The 23,007-nt window shown below is 52.6% G+C and overlaps 1 protein-coding gene across 1 annotated transcript in view; it reads left to right on the top strand.

Moving 5' to 3' along the window:
• The first annotated feature begins 20,018 nt into the window (after nt 1–20,018).
• SLCO2A1 (solute carrier organic anion transporter family member 2A1) overlaps nt 20,019–23,007 on the top strand; it is a 78,038-nt gene continuing 75,049 nt past the window's right edge. The window contains exon 1 of the mRNA XM_061194652.1: nt 20,019–20,474. Coding sequence (XP_061050635.1) covers nt 20,379–20,474 — 96 coding nt within the window. The 5' untranslated portion in view covers nt 20,019–20,378. The remainder of the gene's footprint in view (nt 20,475–23,007) is intronic.

Consider the following 23,007-nt stretch of genomic DNA (forward strand, 5'->3'; position numbering starts at 1 on the left):
TGTGCACGGGTGTGAGTGCGGCCCCGTGCACAGACGGCTGTGCATGCCCAGGCATGTGTGTGACTCTGTGTGGCCAACGTGTGGGGAGATGACCCTTTGTCTTCAGCGGCTCAGCTGGCCCCAGCGCAGGATGGGGGGGTGGGGTGCAGCCAGCAGGTCACCCGGCTGACAGGGCTGTGATGAGAACCTCTACGGGGCCTGCTGTGTCCCAGGAACCAGAGCCGTTCAGGAACTGCTGATGGAAGACAGGAATGAGCAAGTCCCAAAGGTTTCTCTGGGTTTTCATTTCAAGGGACACAGAGTGACCTTTGCCTGTGCCACTTGGGCTGCTGCTGCTTTGCCCTTCCGCCAGGGAGGGGAGGCTGGTTTCACTTTTCTTTCTGTTGTTTTCACTTTCAGGTTCCCTTGATGAAACACCGAGAAAGGTGGGGCAGCTCTGGAGGTGGGTGCCCGGCTCAGGTGCCAAGGCGGGCCATCCTGCGTGGAGGCCGTGGGCTCAGAACCTGCTTGGTCCATGCCAATGGCTGTGCTGGGCCAACACGGCCCACCCGATGAGAGAGGCTGTGACTTCCCAGAGCACACGGAACGGGCCTCCTCGTGCTGCTGAGAAAACAGCTCCCAAGAGGAGGCATGGTTTGTCCAAAGTAACACAGAGATGGTGCCGGAGCTGGGACCAGACCCAGCTGTCAGGCCTGGCATTGGTGGGAGACACCTGGCCAATGGGCCAACAGCAGGTAAAGGCAGGAGCTAAACCCCTGACCCGTGTGCTAACAGCCTAAATCAGACAGCGTGGCTCCCTACACCTCTGTCCCCCCAGGCCATGCGGGGTGCCTCCCTCTATGTGGCCACTTTGTCATGGACCTCACTGTCCCCTCCTGCCCGGTCAGGTGCCAGGCAGGCCCTGACCACTCCCACTCGGGCCACACTGACCCGACAGGCCCTGGGGTCCCCCCAAGACTTCTCCCAGGGTAATAAACTTGGGCTTCTCAGCTCTAGTCTCCAACCCTTCAGACAGGTCCCCCCCACTCCCAGGAGAGTCCCTTCTGTGTGGCAGGGCAGGCCATGAGCAGACCCGGATTTCTCTCTGGGTTACCAACCCTCAGCTTCCCATGCCCCCTCCCACTTGGGCTATGCCTGACTTGCCCTTGCGCATTGCCCTCCCAGGGCCTGGGGCTCTGGTGGCCAGTCATCTGGGCTCTGCATTCTCCAGAGTGCCCCCAACAGTGACAACACCACAAACACACATAGCTCCCAGGCCTCCGTGTGCCCCCACAGATACTGTGCATCCTTAGGCAACACCGCTTCCCCCAAAACACCGCTTGCCTTCAGGTCGGCTGCGCCTCTCCTGGCCCCTGTGAAATGGTTCAGCTCTGCCCGAGGCTTGCTCTCCTGGATCCCTCTCCCATCGCTTCCGAGGTCTCCGTATGTGCTGCAAGTCTGTTAACAAGCTGTGTCCTGGTGGATCCTTGACATTTCTCAGGCTGGAGTAGGTATGTTCTGCATTTCAATTAAAATAATGGTAGTCTTTTCCCAATTCACAGAAAAAGTTCATAGAGAGAACTCTCTTTTAAGTCCTTCTCCCATTAAACTTTTGACATCTGTGACCTCAGAAAAAGAAACAGTAACACGTTTGATATAAAGCATCTAGATTCAGTTTCACCCACAATCTTCACGTTAAATTTGGCTATTGTTTATTTTTACCCCACTGACCTGTGTCTGAGATGAAATGCTAGGATGAGGACCCTCGCTTGTGGAATGGATTCAATGGCTCCATTCTCTAGGAGGTCACTCAAGGGTGGCTTTGCTGTCACCTGACCAGGGCACACCCCTGACCTGAGTGTCTGGGGAGGCCTGGCCAGGTGGATGCTTGTCATCAGCACCCTGACTTGGTCCGGAAAGGCCCTCAGGCACCTAGTGTAGCTAGTTGCTAGATTTAGCGAGTAAAAATAAAGGGCACCAAGTTCAATGTGAATTTCCAGTAAACAACAAATAGTATTTTAGTATAAGCATATCCCATGCAGTATTTGGGACATACTTATACTAAAAAAAATTGTTGTTTGTTGGAAATTCAAATTGAACTGGGCATCCGGCATTTTATCTGGGGACCCTAACTTGGCACCTACATCCACTGGTGCATGCCATTCAGTGTCAGAGGCTCTGCAAGCAGCTTGTAACTGGCAGTAAAGAACTGAGGTTTGTCAATGATCTACATGTGTGGGCAGACCCAGGCCTCTCCTGGCATAATGCCCCCTCTTGGGTTCTAGAAAGTGCATACAGCCTCTAGCCAATCTTACTGATACCCAGACCCTCATCCCCCCAGAGGTCACTCCAGCGCATCAGTTTTTGCAGTGGTCACCAGCTGCGTAGTGCTCTGAGTTTATGCTTTCACCATGTCTCTTGCTTTTCTTCCTCTTCTTGGTGGATTGCTATAGGCTGAATGCTTGTGTCCCCCCAAATTCATATGTTGAAACCTAACCCAAATTCATATGTTGAAACCTAATGGTATTTGGAGGTAGGGCCTTTAGGAGGCGATGAGGTCATGAGGGTGGAGCCCTCAAGAATGGGATTAGTGCCCTTATAAAAAGGATCCCAGAGAGGTCCCTTGCCCCTTCCACCTGTGAGGACACAGCGAGAAGATGCTGTCCATGAACCAGGAATCTGCTGATGCCTTGATCTTGGACTTCCAGACTCCAGAAGTATGAGAAGTAAATTTCTGTTGCTTATAAGCCACCTAGGCTATGGTGTTTTGTTATAGCAGCTCGAACACATTTTTAGAAAGGAAGAAGGCAGCATAACAAGAGCCCTCAGCTCAACATTGCACTCAGGCGCGAAAGACACCGTGAGCATCTCCGTGACTGATTCCCACGTGAGCTCAGAGCTGGATGTTATCCAGGTTAGTGATACCACTGTATGCATCTGTAAGTTAAATAGTAAATAAGGTTTCTCTATTCTTCATCTTCAATAATACATCTTCTTAATAATACTTGTGGATTGGAGATATGCAAATGGAATCAACATTTATTGAAAAATATCCAGTATTTGAAAACTTAGCTAAGCTTATTAATTTTTCCTGTAAGGTATCACACTTTAGGCTGATGTGTTTACTCATATGCTTGTGAAACACTTGGGATGATTGCTCTAAAAGACGACGTTTGCAACACACTCTGCCCCGCATCACAGCACAGGGTTCTGGGGAGGTGCCCATGCCCCGGTCAGCCCTGGGAGGGGTCAAGGACTGGGTTCCTGCCCGCTCCCCAGCTTCGAGGGGGTGGTAGCCACATTTCCCTCGACATCAGTCTGGGCTGAAATCGCTGGCAGGTTGACTCCTATTTCTTCTCGTCATGGTTTCCCTGAAGATGCCAGGTCACGAACTGCATCAGACGTTGACAGAAGGAGTGGGAGAGAGAGGAGCTGCATTGCCTTTTGTTTGTGGAGGCAAAGGGCCAGGATGGGAGGGCGGCAGACCCCGGCCTCAGCTGACTGATGAACGGACTTCCTGCTCCCTCTTCTCCAGGGGCTTTGCTCCAACAAGTCAGGCATCCAAGCCCAGAGAGGGAAACCTGGGGCTCTGACTTTGGGCCACATGGCCCAGCTGGGCAGCGCTGCCCAACCCCATCCAGCATGAGCCCTGCCTGCCTGGCTGGCCTCGGGGGACAACAGTCAACTGCTGGAGCAGTACACGGGGAGTCTTCTGAGGCTGGGGGCCTGGGGCAACACTGCCCAAAGAAAGGACCACTTTCGGTGGGGGGTACTTGACATGAGTTTAGCTACACAAACTTTAGCATTTTTGTAAATGGTTATGAATTTTTTTCTAATTTGTTCAAAACTAGAAAAATATGACACCAAATTCACCAATAACCATTTATGATACCATGACACGCTGTAGAGTGATTTCTTTAACCCCTGCCACATGGTCACATTGCATGGCCGTTTTGATGACGATGGCTTTGTCTGCCCAGTAAGACTGTGACTTCCTTACACGGGAGGGCTATGCCTGCATTGGTGAGGTTCTGTCATTGAGAGCCCAATCAACAAGAGAAACTGGGCATGAAAAGAAGCAGAGCTGGGTGCAATCTTCCCAACTCTTGGCTCCAAAAAGCAAGTTTATATTACAAGTTGGCGACAAAATCAATTCTTTAAAAACATCTTTCATTTGCCTTTCATTGACCCCTGGCTCACATCCCTGGTTCTTCTTTGTTCTTTAGTCCTCTTTTGAGGTCCCAGATCTCCTGAGGCCTGGGAACGAGGGGCATCATGTCACGAGGAATCTACAAGGGGAGGGACGCCAGCACAGTCACCAGGGGACACCTGCCCTTGCAGATTCCTGGAGCTTTAGATCTCCAGAGAAGGGGAGGCAGCCCTTACATCCCACTGGGGGGCCATCAGAAGGTGGCCAGGGGCTCCTTCTGGGGTGGGGCCCATGGAGGGAGGGCTGGGTTGGCTGAGTGCAGAGGGAGCCCGTGACTAGGGATTTTCATGTGTGCGTTGGTTGCACATGACTGCTCCATGTTTCCGGACAGGATGAAAGAGGATTTGTTTTATGCCCCATCTGAGAACTTTAAAAAGGGAAGGATTAAAAGAAACAGGAAATGCAAGAGATTTCTGTGCATTAATTTTGTATCCTGCTACTCTTACCAAATTCATTGATTAGCTCTAGTAGTTTTCTGGTAGCATCTTTAGGATTCTCTATGTATAATATCATGTCATCTGCAAACAGTGACAGCTTTTCTTCTTCTTTTCTGATTTGGATTCCTTTTATTTCTTTTTCTTCTCTGATTGCTGTGGCTAAAACTTCCAAAACTATGTTGAATAATAGTGGTGAGAGTGGACAACCTTGTCTTGTTCCTGATCTTAGTGGAAATGGTTTCAGTTTTTCACCATTGAGAATGATGTTGGCTGTGGGTTTGTCATATATGACCTTTATTATGTTGAGGTAAGTTCCCTCTATGCCTTCTTCCTGGAGGGTTTTTATCATAAATCGGTGTTGAATTTTTTTGAAAGCTTTTTCTACATCTATTGAGATGATCAAAATTAATGCACAGAAATCTCTTGCATTCCTATACACTACTGATGAAAAATCTGAAGGAGAAATTAAGGAAACACTCCCATTTACCACTGCAACAAAAACAATAAAATACCTAGGAATAAACCTACCTAAGGAGACAAAAGACCTGTATGTAGAAAACTATAAGACACTGATGAAAGAAATTAAAGATGATACAAACAGATGGACAGATATACCATGTTCTTGGATTGGAAGAATCAACATTGTGAAAATGACTATACAACCCAAAGCAATCTACAGATTCAATGTAATCCCTATCAAACTACCAATGGCATTTTTCACAGAACTAGAACAAAAATTTCACAATTTGTATGGAAACACAAAAGACCCCGAATAACCAAAGCAGTCTTGAGAAAGAAAAACGGAGCTGGAGGAATCAGGCTTCTGGACTTCAGACTATACTACAAAGCTACAGTAATCAAGACATTATGGTACTGGCACAAAAACAGAAATATAGATCAATGGAACAGGATAGAAAGCCCAGAGATAAACCCACGCACATATGGTCACCTTAATTTTGATAAAGGAGGGAAGAATATACAATGGAGAAAAGACAGCCTCTTCAATAAGTGGTGCTGGGAAAACTGGGCAGCTACATGTAAAAGAATGAAATTAGAACACTCCCTAACACCATACAAAAAAATAAACTCAAAATGGATTAAAGACCTAAATGTAAGGCCAGACACTATAAAACTCTTAGAGGAAAACATAGACAGAACACTCTATGACACAAAACACAGCAAGATCCTTTTTGACTCACCTCCTAGAGAAATGGAAATAAAAACAAAAATAAACAAGTGGGAACTAATGAAATTTAAAAGCTTTTGCACAGCAAAGGAAACCATAAACAAGACGAAAAGACAACCCTCAGAATGGGAGGAAATATTTGCAAACGAAGCAACTGACAAAGGATTAATCTCCAAAATTTACAAACAGCTCATGCAGCTCAATATCAAAAAAAGAAATAACCCAATCTAAAAATGGGCAGAAGACCCAAATAGACATTCCTCCACAGAAGATATACAGATTGCCAACAAGCACGTGAAAGGATGCTCAACCTCACTTATCATTAGAGAAATGCAAATTAAAACTACAATGAGGTATTACCTCACAGCAGTCAAAATGGCCTTCATCAAAAAGTCTACAAACAATAAATGCTGGAGAGGGTGTGGAGAAAAGGGAACCCTCTTGCACTGTTGGTGGGAATGTAAATTGATACAGCCACTATGGAGAACAGTATGGAGGTTCCTTAAAAAACTAAAAATAGAACTACCATACGACCCAGCAATCCCACTACTGGGCATATACCCTGAGAAAACCATAATTCAAAAAGAGTCATGTACCACAATGTTCATTGCAGCTCTATTTACAATAGCCAGGATATGGAAGCAACCTAAGTGTCCATCGACAGATGAATGGATAAAGAAGATGTGGCACATATATACAATGGAATATTAGCCATAAAAAGAAACGAAATGGAGTTATTTGTAGTGAGGTGGATGGACCTAGCGTCTATCATACAGAGTGAAGTAAGTCAGAAAGAGAAAAACAAATACCGTATGCTAACACATATATATGGAATCTAAAAAAAGTAAAGGTTCTGAAGAACCTAGGGGCAGAAACCTGAATAAAGACGCAGACGTAGAGAATGTACTTGAGGACATGGGGAGGGGGAAGGGTAAACTGGGAAGAAGTGAGAGAGTGGCATGGACATATATACACCACCAAATGTAAAATGGATAGCTAGTGGGAAGAAGCCGCATGGCTAGTGGGAGATTAGCTCGGTGCTTTGTGACCACCTAGAGGGGTGGGATAGGGAGAGTGGGAGGGAGATGCAAGAGGGAGGAGATATGGGGATATATGTATATGTATAACTGATTCACTTTGTTATAAAGCAGAAACTAACACACCATTTTAAAGTAATTACACTCCAATAAAGATGTTAAAAAAAAAAAAAGAAACAGGAAAATCTCAGTTTAGATGAGAGTAGCCGGGATCACGTCAGATCTCTTGGAATGGACAGATTATACTGGAGTGAACGCATTCATTCACTCAGCAAATATTTATCGAGCATCTCTTGAGTGCCAGGCAAGGATCCAGGCACTGCTCCACGGGCTGTATTAAAGTGTGGCTGTTTTGAATGATTGAGTCAGATCTGGGTCGCGGTAAGGAAGTGAGTACCATGTTATTACAGTGTTTACCAAAGAAAACGTCACTCTTAGGCTTCATGCAAAGAAACTCAACCCCTGCCCCAGCGGCTTCGTGCATTCATGAGCACGAGCATGCCAGCCCTCCTTGCTCTGCAGATACCATCAGCCCGCCAGTCCACGCCGGCTGTGGGAAACAGGGCAGACCCTTGGCAGGGGCTCGCAGTGAAGGCTGCTGGGGCAGAGAGGAAGGAGCCAGGCAGCTCTGAGGCTCAACGCCCGGGGAGCGAGCTCCTACAGGAGGAATAAGGTCACTCTGTTTCCTCTTCAGGGGGGCATCTGCCCTGCGTGGAGGGTCCTCTGACCCTCAGCCCAGGGGAGGGAGCTCATGGCCTTAGAGGAAACTGAGTAATAATTCTGAATGCAATTATTAGATACCTTTTTTCAGGTCTTTGAGGAAGCATAGCTTTGTGTGCCTTTAAACCACAAAGAATGCGGCATAGAGAAAATGCAGCGGTAAGAAAGGAAGGTCTGAGTCTAACCCGGGAGCAGGCAGAGCACCCTCAGATGGCCATCACTGCCCCTTACCTCCACCTTTAGCACCATTAATGACCATTAATACCTATTTCCTGCTCTCCAGCCACAGCAACGAGGACCAAGAATAAGTTGCAAAATGAGCCAAGAGAAGAGTCAGTCCAACCCAAGGTCAAGGGCCTCACTGTTGTAAGCCGAGCCCAAGTGGAGCCAGAACCTACTCCCAGTCTGGGTGGCAGGGCCCCACTTTGCAATGAGCCTGCTTTATTCACCGAGGGGCTCAGGACAAGGCACTTTCCTCCAAAGTGGTGCTTCTCAAAGCGTGGTCTGGGGACCAGCCGCAGCAGCAGCACCCAGGAATTTGTAAGAAATGCAAATTCTTGGCCTCTCAGAAGCGCCCATGGGTGTTTGAGGGCTACATACCATGAGGGTGCTGGGAGAGAGCCTGAGGAGCAGCCGGAGTCGGGGCAGGGGAAGCAGGAGAGGGCGGTGTACAGACTAAGCCGGGAGAAAGCTTCCATGAGCACGTGTTCGCGGCTGCGGAGAGCCTGCCAGGAGAAGAACCCAGGCGTCCAGGGAATAAGTTAACAAGGTCCCTGGTGATCCTGTCACGAGCAGTCCATTGTGATGGTGAAATCCCCAGGCCAGTGTGCAGTGGGTTGAGCCATCAGTGGTAGGTGAGAAAGACAGAGACAATCTCAGGAAGCTGGACCGTAAAAGAGGACAAAAAAACAGGACAGTGGCAAGCGGAAGCCAAGGGGTGAGTGGTTCCTCTGTTATTAATGTGGGGAAACATGGAAACAGAAGCAAGTCTGCTGAAGGAAGAGGTTCAGAAATGAGAGAGAGTTGAAGCTGCAGTGGGGAGGGAGGAAATCTGAAGGAACAAATTACTGCCCAGGAAAGCAGAAGGGGATGGACCCAGGGCACAGCCTGAGGGTTGGCCACTCTTGGTCAAGAAGAGGGACAGCCCTTGCCGGAAATTCTCTGGCTTCTGCACTGGAAGGAAGTGGAAGTAGGTGGGGACAGATAAATGGGAGGATTGAAGGCATTAAAGCACCGTGTGACTCGACTCTGAAATGCGAGGCCGGGTGCAGAGTGATGAGCCAGGGTAGAATGTGGGTGTTCCGGGGGTGGAGCAGCTCCCAGGGGAGCGAGGTTGCAGGTGACCCCTGTGCTGGGAGGAGGTCAAGGACTGAGAGTGTGGGGTGGGGTGGGAGGCACTGGGGGTCAGTCCATGTGGATATCCATGCTGCCTGGGGGGCAGTGATGTGGAGGCCGAGAGGAAAAGCTCTGAGTCAGAGTCAGGGCCTTGGAAAATGAGGAGAGGGGCCTGGGGAAGGTTGCGAGACAGAAATGAGGAGGGGCTGAGGGGGCCTGGGCTGGAAGTCCAAGCCTCGCAAGAGGCAGGGCTCACAGAGCAGAGGCTTGGAAGTGGCCTCTGGGGCCCAGGGGAAAGCCTCCAGCCAGCCCCGCAGCCACTGCCTGGGCCTGGGTGTTGGAGGGTGAGCAGCTCTGCCCAGGAGGGCACAGGGAGGTGGCAGCCAGTTCCTTGAGATGCAGGTGGAGGGAGCAGAGAGGCAGAGGCTGAGGAGGTGGGGGATGGGGACCACAGACCCAGGGTTCAAGGTGGGCTGGGCTGGAAAGGCCAGGATGGTGGGAGCAGTTGGGTCTGGTAGGAAGCATGGGGGGTCTAGGGGTGGAGGAGGCAGAGGATCTGCCTCCAAAGACCTTGAGTTCAGGGCCATGTCCCGGGCCAGGGTAGGAGCCTAGCTGCTGGACTGGGTGAACACAAGCTGAAACACAGGGGCCCAGAGGCGGGCAGGGCCAGCCGATGCTCTGTAGGCTCCGAGTCGAAATCCCACTCCCTGAGTTAGGCCGGACACATCCCCACGGGGCTGTGGCTGGTCATGTTCTCTTGTTGCCTTTGATGCCCTCTTATCTCACTCTGCCTGGATACAGCCCATCCCAGTGCAGCTCCCACCTTCTCCACAAGCCTTTCCTGATCATCCCAATGTACAGTTTCATGTATATAAACATATAAACAAGATTATATGCCAATCAAAGATGTATCACGTATGTTTTATAGGGATGTCACTATATCAGTATATCATGTATATTATAAATGCTTAAAAAGAGAAATGAAAAATTATTAGACAGAAAGCATCTGTAATAGAAGTTGTGGTGTATTCAGACCGCTGCCCAAAGGATGATCCTGTAACCCCACCAGGCTGCACACGCTCTCCTTTGGGGCGGCTGGGCTGCATTATGAGCTGCTGGGGTATGCAGTTGTCTCAGATTTCTTACGAGTCTCCTTTGTGAATAAAAACTGTGTCATGGGCATAGTGGATGCTCAGCAAATATTTGTGAAAGGGACAAATAAACAAGTGACCCAGGAAGCTTTTAGAATAGAGGCCACGTCACAGCACGGCCAGTGGTGTGGACTTTGGAATCAGACGGGTTGCAGTTCAAGTTCCAGCTCTGCCCCTCACCAGCCCTGGGGCTGAGGGCAAAGTTTTAGGCTCCCTGAACTTTGGTTTACCCCCCCAGTGAAAGGGGGACAATGCCCGGAGCTCCCCGCAGGCTGCTGTGGGCTGGAGTGCACCATGAGGGGGGCCCCCGCCTAGCAGCGGTGTGACGTGAGCCCTCCGAGTAGCCAAGCTCTCATAGGAGGGAACAGGATGCATGTGAATTTCGGCCGCGTTCAGTGACTGGAACTTGAGCACCAGGGGAGAGTGGTCAAGACAGGGCTGGACCAGGAGTAGCTTCCCCGACGCCCTTCCAGACAAGGGATCGGTTTGGTCTCAATTCTGAAAATGGTACTTATGGAAAATTGCTGTGTGACCAAGTGATTCCTTCTTTCTTTTGTTTTTTATAAAGCTTATATTTGCTTCACTGTAAAGTAAATTTATCATAGAAATGAGAAAGATGTAGAAAAAATGAGTTAAAAAACTCACATTTCCACCATGGAAAGATCATCTTTATTTACATTTTGCTGTATTTTCTTTTAGTCTTAAAAAAATTCTATGCACCAGCTTTTTGAAAAACATAATTGCAAGTATTATATATGTGTGTGTGTGTGTAATCTATAAATGTTTGTTCTATTTTTAATTTGACATCATGACATAGCGTTTTCCTCATTACTGCAGATTCTTCGTGAGCATGATTTTAGTGACCCTGTATACCCACGGAGCTGTTTCTCCACATGTTTTCGGAGCCTCTGCAGCTCGGCCGTCTCCCCAGGTGCTGGGCAGTCCGGCTTCCACCCTTGTGTCTTCAACCTCCAGGGCCCGACTCCAGCAGGGCATTAGGGCTCCTTGACACATGAGACCCAGCAGAAGGACGAGGTCTGTGTTCAGAAGACCCAGGTACCAGGCCACGCTCACCTCTTGCCTTCGTTCTCGTTCTTTGAAAGCAGGGTAGTAACAACCAGACCTGCCTCGCAAGGCAGCTTCCAGGTTAAGTGAGATCGTAGCTCTGAGGCTGCTCTGTGAATTGCCTGGTGTTGTCCAAACCTTGGTTAATCGGATTCACTAGCACTTTTTTACATGCCAGCAACAGGAAATCCAGCTCCACACAACTTAAATTGGCTCACAGAATCGCAACGTCCAGATGCTGAGGTCCAGCAGGACCCAGAGCCTGAAGGACACAGTCACAGGCCTCAGTGACCTCTGTCCCACATTCCTGCTCCTTCAATGGTCGCATCCTGGGACAGATTCTCCCAGAATGCCCCAGACCCCTCCCGGAGGGAGGCACCCCCGCTGCTGGCAGCCCCAGGAGAGAGCATGCTGTCCTGACTGCTCCAGTAGAGGGCCAGGCCCCATGCCCTCTGCCCCAGCGGGGTCCGCCCACCGAACCTCATAACCTGAGAGTGGGGAGGGGGTACCCCAAAGGAAGGTCGGGTGCTTCCACCAGAAGTGGGACAGATCTGGGGAGGGGCCAGCCGGAGATGCCCACTTCTCTGGCCATCATTCCTACTACTGTGGCCAGAGGGAGGTTCTCAGAGCAGGAGTCCCCACCACACCCCAGTGTGAGGGAGCTGTGGACTCCCCAGCCTTGGGTTCGAATCCTGCCCCGTCACCCGCCTCCACCTCCTCCCTGGCTGGCTGTGCACGGAAGCAGTCAACATTCTCTTCCCGAATTCCCAGCAATGGGGCCACACCCCCAGGCGATCCCTCCAGGTGACCCATGAACAGGGAGGAGGCCTGACTCCCAGTGACCTCATCAGGTGACTCAGTGCACGGGGAACAGGGCCCAGGGTGTGTTAGGGACCCCAGCCCAGGTGAAGGGCCCCACGGAGCTTTAGAGGCCCCAAAAGGTACCGTTGAGAACGCAGAGCTGATGCTTCCTGGAAGAGCGGGGGCAGGCAGAGGGCAGAGCAGCAGAGTGGGTAACTGTCAGAGGAAGCACTGGTGCCGTCAGGTCAGGTCCGGGAGCTGGGAAGGCCAAGCTCTGCCCAGCTGGGAAGTGAGGCCTGTGTGATAAGCATGTCCCCACGAGCTGCCCCCGCCCGCATGGGGAGGAGCGGGCGCTACTGACAGCTGGACTCCTGCTCTGTCTGCCGGAGGGCATCCCGCCGTCTGCGCACATGTTTGTAGTCGGTCCCTGCCCCAAAGGCTCACAATCCACCTGATATGGGGTCAGTCCAAACAGCGCCGGAGGGTATGTGCACAGCCAGGTGGGGCCCGCTCCCTCTCCTCGAGGGGGACAGAAGCAGGCCTCAGAATACCCTTGGGAGCTGTGGAGGGTGGGAGGGAAGGAAACAGGGAGCTGGAGGCCTTTCCGGTGAGGAGGCCACAGACCCGGACAAACACAGGAGGAGGAGATATGGGTGAAGAAGCAAGACTGACGAAAAAGCAAATTCCTTCCAGAAGCGAGGTGGGACCAGTGGGAGCGCGAGGCCAGACCTCGACCCAGAGCCCGACAGACAGGGAGCAGAGCGGGATCCAGGTGCCCCAGAGGGACGTCGTCCAGGCCAAGTGGGAACTTTAGGAAATGGAAAAGGTGCACAGCGCGTGCCCTCGTCGGGGCTTCCGTGGGGTGACCCTGCTGTGGACAGGTGTGAAGATTCAAGGAGAGGGCAGGGTGAGGAAAGGAGGGGCACCTCTGAGCAGGAAACACGTGTGTGTGTGTGTGTGTGCGTGCGCGTGCACTGCAGCCACGACAGAGCCCAGGCCTTGGGCTCCCAGGCAAGGGTGTGGAATTCCAGGGCTGGGACTGGGACGCCTGGCCTCTTCCAGTGCACACAGAGGGGACACCTCGGGGAGGAGAGAGGAGAGGGGTCCTGGGAGGAGGCCTAATCCTGCAGTTCCCCTCCTGGACCTCCAACTCCATCCCCAACATTAGGGGAGGATGGGGCTCCAGTTAAGCTTCCTTAGGGATAGGCAGGCTTGGGCCCCCCATGCCTTCAAGCACCTCTGGCCTGGGGTGACAGGTGACAGCCCCCCCCAGGCTCAGCTTCCACAGAGGGGGCTGGATTAAGTGTCTCCCGCGCTCCATTGAGCAGAAGCCTCTGGGGAGACGTTTCTGGAGAAAGGAGGCCTCCGAAGGAGAAAGCAGGGAACAACTGAGGAGGGATCAGGGCCTAGGAGGGAGCACTGCTGGCTTAGGAGAAAACAACAATGGTAGCAATGGTGACCACCACGGAGCTGCTCACTCCCCACGCAGCTCGGAGAGGCGAATGCTGCACAGACAGGTTGAGCAACTTGTCTTAGGTGATACAGCCAGTAAGCTGACAGAGCTGGGAGAACAAGAGGTCCCTCTTTGGACCATGGAGCCCAATGCCTTGACTATACAGGTGAGGAGTCAGCTCTCTCCGGGAAGAAGCCCACACAAGGTGCCTACAGTTCCTTCTCCAGAGCTGGGGATGGGGGACAGAGTGTCGGATCAAGGCAGCCATACCGCCTGGCATCTGTGGATCAGCCCTGAGTTGGCTCTCTGAGTTCAGAGCTTTGTCTGGGCTACTGGAGACAAGAAAGACCCCAGGAGGTTCCCAGGGCCTGGGTGGACTTTACAGTAGCAAGTCAGGCCATTCCCCTGGGGTGCTGGCTTTCCTCTACAGGGGCCAGGAGGGGTGTCACTGGTGAGGAGACAAGACCTAGGGGGTAGAAATGCAGCAGGAGGAATGATTTTGAATATCACGGAGGAAAATATCTAGAGGTGTTTGAACTACACTGCTGGCCAGCAGTCCAAAGGCAAAGAGCTTTCTGCAAAAAGTTATCCATCAAGTCCCTGTGTGTAAAAGACAAAAGTTAGAGACACCCCCAACATTCAACAGCAGCGGAGGGCTTAAATAACTCCTGGTTGCCCACTCAGCCATTCAAAGAGATGGTGACAAGCCCCTCTCAACGTGGAAAAATGCTTATTGTAAAAAGTAAGAGCTAAATGCTATACTGTGATTTTTCTAAGTACAAACATGCTTATTGGAAAGAAATGGGAAAAATAGAAACCTGAGTAAAGTTTTAACAGTGGTGTGGGATGATGGGTGGAGTACAGTTCAAACAGAGTTAAATTATTTTTGAAAGACTATAATATAAAGATTAACAAAAACAGTTCAAAAACAAACGTCATGGCAAAGAGACAAAGCATTGGTTTTCTGGTTACTTGGTAACATCCAAACGACAGGATCCACGGGCCCCAGGCCCTCAAAGGGCCAAGGACACCGTAGATGCTCGCCGCCGACAGTGTGTGGCATGACCCCAGCAGGATCAGGAAGTCGAGGTGAAGTCCAAGCCCTGCAGGGAGGCTGGCTGGTGATCACGCAGGAGGACGGGCTACGATAACACCGCTTGGGGACAACCTGAACCCGGGTGGATGGAGCACAGAGGATGGGGCCCGGCTGGACTCCTCGCTCACAGGGAGGGGTGCAGGGCCAGCCCTGTTGTGGTCTCTCTTTTTTCTGCGCCTGCTGCGTCTCCTGCCATAGCAGTGAGCGACCTGCACTGGGTGAGACCTAGAGCTGGAACAGGACACCAAGGCCTTGAGAAGCCCTTCCTGGAAGAAAGCGAACATCCCATCTGTGTGCCCCACCCCGAGCGAGCACTGGTGTACCCCAGGTAACATGCGACACAGCTGGGGTCCCAGGAGCGGGACCCCTGCCCCTTCCTCTCTTTGCTGCATTTTCTCATGGGGAGTGGGGAGCTAAGTCAACCCCGGGAGGGGCCCAGTGGCCGAGATAATGGCGTGCAGCAGGTGCTGCAGGAGGGAAGGTGCCAGGTAGAGGGGAGAGGAATGGAGGGCCCTCAGAGCTGGATCTAGAAGGGTCCCGGAGGCCCCGGGCTGTGCTCAGACCCCCACTCAGGGAGAGCACTCTGGGCTGGGTGTGCTGCTGGCAGCGGAGGTTCTGAGGGGGCAGGGATGGGTGAGGCCCAAGGTGGCTTCAGACCCCTGAAGGTCCATCCGGTGGGGGACTACACTTGTCCTGCCCAAACGCTGCGAGCGGGGGCCCCCAGGAGCTGGGACTCTACACCGAGAGGCTGGGGTTTGGATCCCAGCTCTGCCACCTCCTAGCTGTGTGGCCTTGAGCAAGTTATTTTAACCTCTCTGTGCCTCAGTTTCTCCAAATATAAAATGGCACTAATAAAAGTAATCCCTCTTATTGGGCTGTTTTGAGGATTAAATGAATCAGCATTGCACCAGCACGGGGCAAGGACTGTCAACACTGCATGTTTGTCCAATAAAAATATAAACTAGTGGCCAGGGCGGCTCACAGGGGACCAGGCCTCCCCACCAGTGACACTGACAAAGTGGTGGAGCACTCAGCTGCAGAGGTGCCCTCCACCTTGGTGGTGGGGTAGTCGTTGGGCCCCCCTCACCCCCCCAACTTGGCACACAAGGAGCTAGGTGGGCAGAGTTAATGAAAGATCGTAGTTGAGTCCAAATTGTCAACAGACCTCCATTAGTGGCTGCAGGAGTGTTGGGTGTGGCTCGGGGACTGATAAACACACCAAGGGGCCCCTGGCCAGCCTCCAGTGATGACAAGGCTGACAAGGGAGGCCTCCAGGGGGCAGAAGGGAGGGGCCCGGAATGCAGGCAGTAGGGGGTTGACAGAGACAGCGAGGGCTTGGAGGCCTCAGGAGCAATGAGGGCTTTCCCAGTCACTGGGTCTTTTTGGACTTTATTTCAGCTCAATTCCATTAAGTAAACATTTTAAAGCAACGGGATATGCTCAGCCAAATGGGGGACGCAAAGAGAATGAACACAGAACCTTTGTCTCAAGGAGCTCACAGCTGACTTGGAGGAAGAGAACACCATCAATCCCACCACCCACCAGGCACCGGCAGCTCCCACACCAGCACCAGGAACTCTCGGCACCACCTCACACACTTATAACAGCCCCAGGATGGGCACAGAGAAGCTGAGAGGTTAAGCAGGCCAACTAAGGTAACACAGCTTGTGAACGGTAGTGGCATCTATGTCTGACTTTGGGGTCTGTGCCCTCAGCAACACATGTATTGTCTCCACTGGAACCTGTGAAAATAAAGGCAGGAACACATGGTATGTGTTAGGGAAGAGCCCCGAGCCTCAGTTTATTCATCTGTGAAATGGGCATAATGACCTCTAGTTTCCTGAGTGACAGGGGATACTGTATGTGACAGGTTCTACTGTTTTTATGGGGGCCCAGAATAGGCAGTAACAGGAGCTGCCCTTGAAGGGTAGAAACCAAGTGCTATGAGGCAGGCAGCAGGGCAGGAGGAACAGCATGAGCAAAAGCCTGGAGGCGGGACATGTAACTGTTCCAGTTTCAAGCGGAGAGGAAGCAGGAGGTTTCAGGGCTGAGATGAGAAGCTGCTCAGCTCCTTTATCTTTCTTCTTCCCTCTGCACCCCTGGGGCAAGTTCTGCTGGCCTCCGTTTGCACTTTCTCCCTTCCAGCTCCTCCTCAGCCCACGTAGTCTGGCTTCTGCTCATATCACTCACCGGAAACACTCTTGCCAAGGTCCTCGGTGCCAGCCTATAGCCAGCCCGATGGCCATCCTTGGGTCTTATCTTCCCTCCTCACTGTCCTAGGCATGCTCCTGACCTCCTTCTCGAAACACTACCCCGGGGCTATATCAACATGTGGACATGCACTCTTGGGTTTACTTCCCTCCATGCTGGACTCTTCCCCTCTGTCTCCTTTGCTGGCTCCATCCCCTGCGCGACCTGGATGTTGCTGTGGCTGGTCCTGGACCTATTTCTCCAACAGATTCTCACCAGGAGACTCATCCTTTCTTGAGGCTTACCCACTGCCTCCATGCGGATGTCCAGGCCACAATCTCTAGCTCAGCGTCTGCCCTGAGCACTGGACCCCTGTACCAATCTACCTGCTGGACACCTTGCCTGCATGTGCTCCAGGCAGTCTGAACTCAAAATGAACCTAGAAGGACTCATCGCATTCCCCCAATTGCTGCTGCCCCTTCTGGTCCCCTCTGCCAGTAGTTGGTGTCACTGATGCAGGTTGCCCAAGTCAGACCCTGGGAGTCATCCCCGCAGAGCTCCTGAGATGCCTTCTAGACTGCCCCACTGCACTCTGACCCCACTGCCAGAGAGGCCCATGTAAAATGCCAAACAGCCCACGTCACCCCCTGTTCAGAAGCCTTTAAAGGCTCTCCATTATGTTGGGGATAAGACCTACACTTCACTGCATGCCACTCTTGTCCCAACCTCTTCACTGCACACCTTCCCACTGTCCCCAGGTCTCATGCTCCAGCCAGACTCAAATCATGGAGCAGATTTACCTTCCTTCACCTTAATCCTCCCAATCCTGACAGTCCCTAGGGCTCAGCTTGAAAGTCACCTCCTCCAGGAAACCTTCCTCCTGCCCCAAGATGAGTTAGGACCCCTCTTCTGTGTTCCCATAGCAGATGTGCACAACTGCTCTTTTTCTATGTCACACTGATGCTTTCTCTCCTCACTCCCACCCTGAGTTCATAGAGTCACAAGGAACTGTCCTTGTGCTTTGTTTTTCTAGTGCTGAGAAGTATTTGCTGAAATCAAAGGATCTGGGAAGAGTCTTAGAAACAGACCTTGGGGGTGTTCTTTGAGGGAAATGGGTTACCCTATGTGTAGACACTGAAAGGAAGCAGCTAGAGTATTAACTACAATTCTTAGCCGCCTTCTAATGGGTGACCACGTGACCCAGTTTGGGCCAACAAGGCTTAAGGAAATGTAGCTGAGCGTGCACAGGAGAGATTTGCTTCCCTGATGTGCTTACGGCCCCTTCCTGTTTTCTGTCTTCCACTTCCTCCCTGGAATTAGGAGAGGAGGCTGGCGGTGGAGCAGCCATCTTGTGACGATGAGCCAGCCATAAGTACAGGAGTCACACACTAAGGAATCTTGAAGGGACCTAGGTCATGACCCCTGGACTACCTACTAGGGGCTTCTTATTATGAAAGACAAATAAATCTCATTGAGGCCCCAACTTCAGCTGGGTCTCCATTACATTTAGCTGCACTCCCCCATAGAAAAGGCAGTTGATGGCAGATAACCATCTGTGGGCATTTCTGAATAGACCTTTTCTTTAAAGATGATGCTAGTCGTGACAGTGGGCAGAGGCAAGATTAATGGATCAGGACAAGGTGAGGGTTGGAGAGGCTGACCCTGCCTAGGATTCTATCAGAGGACCACGGCAAGGACTCACTCAAGGTTTGAGGAAGAGGCTCCAGTCATGGCGGCCCTAATGTGACCATGACCTTGGCCTGGGCCTCTCTGGTCTCTGCTTGGTTTCACTTGTGAAATGAGGCTGCTGGAATAAATAGCTTTTCAAAGGGCATAGCGCTGCAAGTCTGGGCTTTGGAGTCAGGAAAGCAGGGTTCAGGTTCCAGCTTCATCGCTTACTAGGTGTATGACTTCCAGTCACTCTTTTTGGTTGACCTCATCATCATCTGTAAAATCCAGATTGTGACAGTGCTGATAACTGTTGGGCTAATGCTGGGGTTCTGTGGCATCGTGCCTGGGGGTGCCAGCAGAATGCCTGGCGCAATCCACCATGGCTGCTACAGCCCAGCGCCCAGCACACATTGAGTGCTCTGTGGGGAAGGCCGTTCTTGTGTTGCAAGTTCTCTAAGACGGCTACTGGTGACCAGAGTTTCATGCCTACTCTGGATCTGGGGCTGCTGCAGGGCTCTGGAAAGCCTCTCTGATGCCCCTCGATCTGTGGGTGAGTAAAGTGGCCCAAGGCCACCCACTGTCCAATGGCTTTTCCTCCAGCACTGTGTGTTGTTGTGTCCAGGGTCCTAGGCCACAGGTAGAAAGGAGAAGCCCCTGGACATCGGACAGCCCAGACCAGGCCCAGAAAGGCATCAGGCCTTGGGTAGAAGTAAGAAACCTACATGGTCCATTCTGTCCTGTGGCCCCTGTCTTAGCCGAATCTTCCTGGGAGTTGAGGGGCATCTTTTCCTGGGAATAGCTGGGAGTGGGGATGTGAGGGTGGGGGCTTGAAGAGGTTGGTTCTGCAGAGAACTACAGGAATTAGGGAGTTAGAAAAATACCCCTAGAACTGGATTCCTTACTGCAGCTGCTTTGGGCAGACCCTTCTTACCCTTCTCGTTAAAGTGTCACCTTCTTTCTCTTTTCTGCACTACCTCTCCTGGTGGAAAAGATCTTGGGGGAAAAAAAAGTAAGCGTCTGTTCTATTCCAGCCCTGAAAAGGAGATCAGTGGGTGCATCCCATTTGTCCACGACCCGCCCCCCCTCCCCTCAACACTCCAGGCCAGGCGCAGCCATGCTGACACTCGACAGCACCTCCAGTTTACCTTGGCTCTCGTCCAGAGAATCCAGGCCCAGCCCGGGGCGGCCCCCACCTCTCCACCTTTGTTACCAGGCCCCTCTGCAGCGCAAAGAGCAGTTTAAATATAAATCAGTCCTGGACGCAAACAGAGCCTCGGCAAGTCTCAGAGCCATCACCGGAACTGAGAGCCCAGGTTTTCGGCGAGTGCAAACAAGCAGAGACCGACTCCGTAAACCTCCCTTAGCGCGTCGGGAGGGGCGCGGAGGCTCCGCTTCCCTTCACAAGCGTCGGCGCCTCTCCCACCCCCCTGGCTCCCGCTGGCCCCCCCGGCGACCCTCGCTCCTCCGCCAGTCTCCTCCGGCCCCCGCAGCCCTGCCGATCCCTTCTCGGGGCCCCTGCAGCCTGCGGGCCTGCGGCATTCACCCCGCCCCGTCAGCGCCCCGGGCGCCCCCCTACTCCGCAGCCTCCCGCCCCCTCCCTCAGACCTCCCCCTCCCGGGGCCCGCCACCTCCCGCCCCCTCCCGCTCCCACCCTCCAGCGGGCGGGACCTTCTCCCGGGGCGATCGAGCCTCGCGGGTCCCTGCAGGGCTGCGGGAGCGGAGACAACACCGGCCGGAACGAGGTCAAGCGCAGCCGGCCACCGCGTCACACCTGTCTGAGGGGGCGGCGGCGGGGCGGGGGCTCGCAGCGCCTTTGACACCCGAGGGAAAGAGGGAGGAGGGAGCGCGCGTTTCATCATCAGCGGCGGCGGCGGCCACTTATAAAACTTCTGGGCGCGCACCCTCGCGCTCAGTCTCCTCCGGCCGCGCCGCGTGCCTCCTCCGGCCACCAACGCCGCACCCGCCACCCGCCGGCCACACGCCGCAGCCCAGGCGTCCCGGCCCCGCTCGCCCGGCCTCCCACCCCGGGCCCCGCGCTGCAGCCACCATGGGGCTCCTACCCGAGCCCGGCGCGCGCCAGGGCAGCGGCGCCTCTGCGGGCCGAGCCGGCCGCTGTCCCCGCTCTATCTTCAGCAACGTTAAGGTGAGCGGAGAACCTGGGACGTCCTGGCCCGAGCCGCTCCGGGCGCACCTTCGGCGGGGTCCCGGCGTCGGTGCTGCGGGCGCTCGGGATGCGCTGGGGGGGCGGGCTCCCTCCCTCGCCGTCTATCCGTCGGTGTCGCGCTCCGGGACGCATCCCCGCGGGCCCCGCGCCGCCGGCGAGGGGGCACCTGGCCAGGGAAGCGCGTGCTGGGCGTGTGTGCATGTGTTTGCGCGAGTATGTGCTCGCGCGCGTGCTCACACGCCCTCGTCAGGGTAGGAAACGGCGATGAAAGTACTTGCTTATTGGGCCAACTCTATTCAGATAGTCCTGGCACTAGCCGAGGGAATTGTTCTGTTCTTTGAAAAAGAACATCTCCGGGGCACCTTTTTGGGCTCCTGTGGGCAGTTACTTCTTTAAGGGAGTGGGCTTGGAGTTGCCCGTGTCTTGCGCCTGGTAGGGGACAGGCTGGGGTCCCTCTGAGATGAAGATCAGAGCCCATCTCATCCAGGGTGGCTGGCAGAAGGGCTGTTCTCCGCTAGGCTTTCTTCTTCCCCAAGGGCGGCAGCGCGTGAGCTCTGCTACCTGAACGGGCTGCTGCCTGCAATGCTGAGAATTCCCCCGAGGCTGGCAACCAACACTGCAGCTCTTGGACCAGCTTTCCTGGTCCGGAACTGGCCCCAGGAAAGCAGAGGCTTTTGCAGTCTATTCCGTAAAGTCTAGGCAGGTGCCTGGCAAGTTATGGGGAGTAGGTGAAGGGGTGTAGGCAGTAGTGTGGTGAGGACGCTTTCCTCCCCAGGGGGTCAGGAATGCTTTCCACCCCCTCACAGGTCCAAGAGGACTGGAATGGTTGAATCCACACTCGGGCTTTTTTGCCTCTTCTGGCACGGCAGAAGCAACTGAGGAATGCATCTCCTGTGGTGAGGATGTGGGAGGTTGTAAAGCCCAGGTCACGGCTCCTTGGGGTCAGGGTGGGAATATGGTGCAGAGAGGTTGTTTCCGGCAATCACACAATCAGATGGGGCTAGGTAATGCGTCCAGTGGCGCAATTAAGGGGAACCCAGAACATACAAATGGAGGATGGGGGTCTCTGGGGGCCAGTTATGTGTGTCCAACAGAAAAGGATCTGGAGGTCACAGTGGAGCCCATCTATGTACTTACTCATATTGTTAGCAGTAGAGCTGGGCTCCCCACTCCTGCTTCTGCTCTTTCCCCACACCACACTAAATAAAGGTTGAATTGATTCCATGGTTGGACATAAATAAGACATAGAAATTTTGAGATAGTTTAAAATAATCCTCAAATCTCCTCACCTTTGGCCAGACCCTGATGAGAACACTGTGTGTGGTTTTGGTTCCATCATTTAAAAGAGTTTAGAGAAGTTTCAGCAGAGAATTGTGGAAAATTTGGGGTTTATAAATTAGGAATTGGGAGGAAAGGGCAGGGGCAATGGTTGGGTGGTCTGAAAAGAGAGAGGCCCAGGAGGGAGCCAGGGTGGGGGTAACTCTCTCTGTTTTTACCACTCTTAGGGTTGGGAGCAGGAGGGACAGCTGACAGCGAGGGTAACCCCAAACGAGATTGATCCATTTAGACCCGCCCTGAGTCCCTAAAATAAATGAGTTTATGGCAGCAGTTTCTCTGAAGATCTATAAAAATAAAATAATTTATCACGTGCTGATGATTTAGCCACACGTGCCTGAGGCCTGGACCCAGGCCAATTGGCCTCTGGAAGGCTCATACCAGTTAAGAGTTTTTCTGAACTCTAAAAACCAGATTCCTTTAATCATTGCCTCTGTTGATCCATAGTAATTCTAAGACCAGAGTTAGGAGCAACTTCCACTTAGCTTCACTTACCCGCCTGAAACCAGGTAGGAGATTGGATATCTCAAGGCAAATCTGGGGGCTGGAATTCCATTAGTTAAACTCCCTGAATTCGTTTCTTCCAGGGGGTAGGGCTGGCTTCTGGGGGCTTTGCTATTTGATGAGAGATTTCCTTCTCCCAATGAGAGGTTTGGTGGCTGCCATGCACCCTCCCAGGGGGGTATGGACTGCACATGTCGTGACATGTGTGACATGGGAGGAACACAGGACACCCAACCTGAGGACCCATCATTTTTCTAGGTTCCTCGTTGTTGGGACAGACTAACCAATAGGCTTTATGACATTCCTGCAAAACGCCACATACCATATGGTTTAGGGAAAGGGGATGAAGCCAGGGGACTCAGATCCAAGCCCCATGCCATCCGCTTACTAACTAGGTAACACAGGGAAGCACTCCTGAGCCTCGGAGTCCTTATGTGAAAAAAAACTGGGTAATATGAACAATTCCCTCCTCCCGGAGGCAGGGTGGAGGAGGCCTTCATAAGGATTATGTGGAATGAGGCAGAGGAAATGGCTTTGTAAACCATACTGGGCTTTCTGGGATTGGCATCACTGTGAGGTCAGTTCTCGCCTCAACAAACAAGACTGTGAATTCAAACGTCATTTAGGATCGATTATTCCACCAATTACGACTCATTCTATGAGACATAGTTAA

This window comes from Eubalaena glacialis, chromosome 6 (genome assembly GCF_028564815.1).
Source record: "Eubalaena glacialis isolate mEubGla1 chromosome 6, mEubGla1.1.hap2.+ XY, whole genome shotgun sequence".
Taxonomy (NCBI): domain Eukaryota; kingdom Metazoa; phylum Chordata; class Mammalia; order Artiodactyla; family Balaenidae; genus Eubalaena; species Eubalaena glacialis.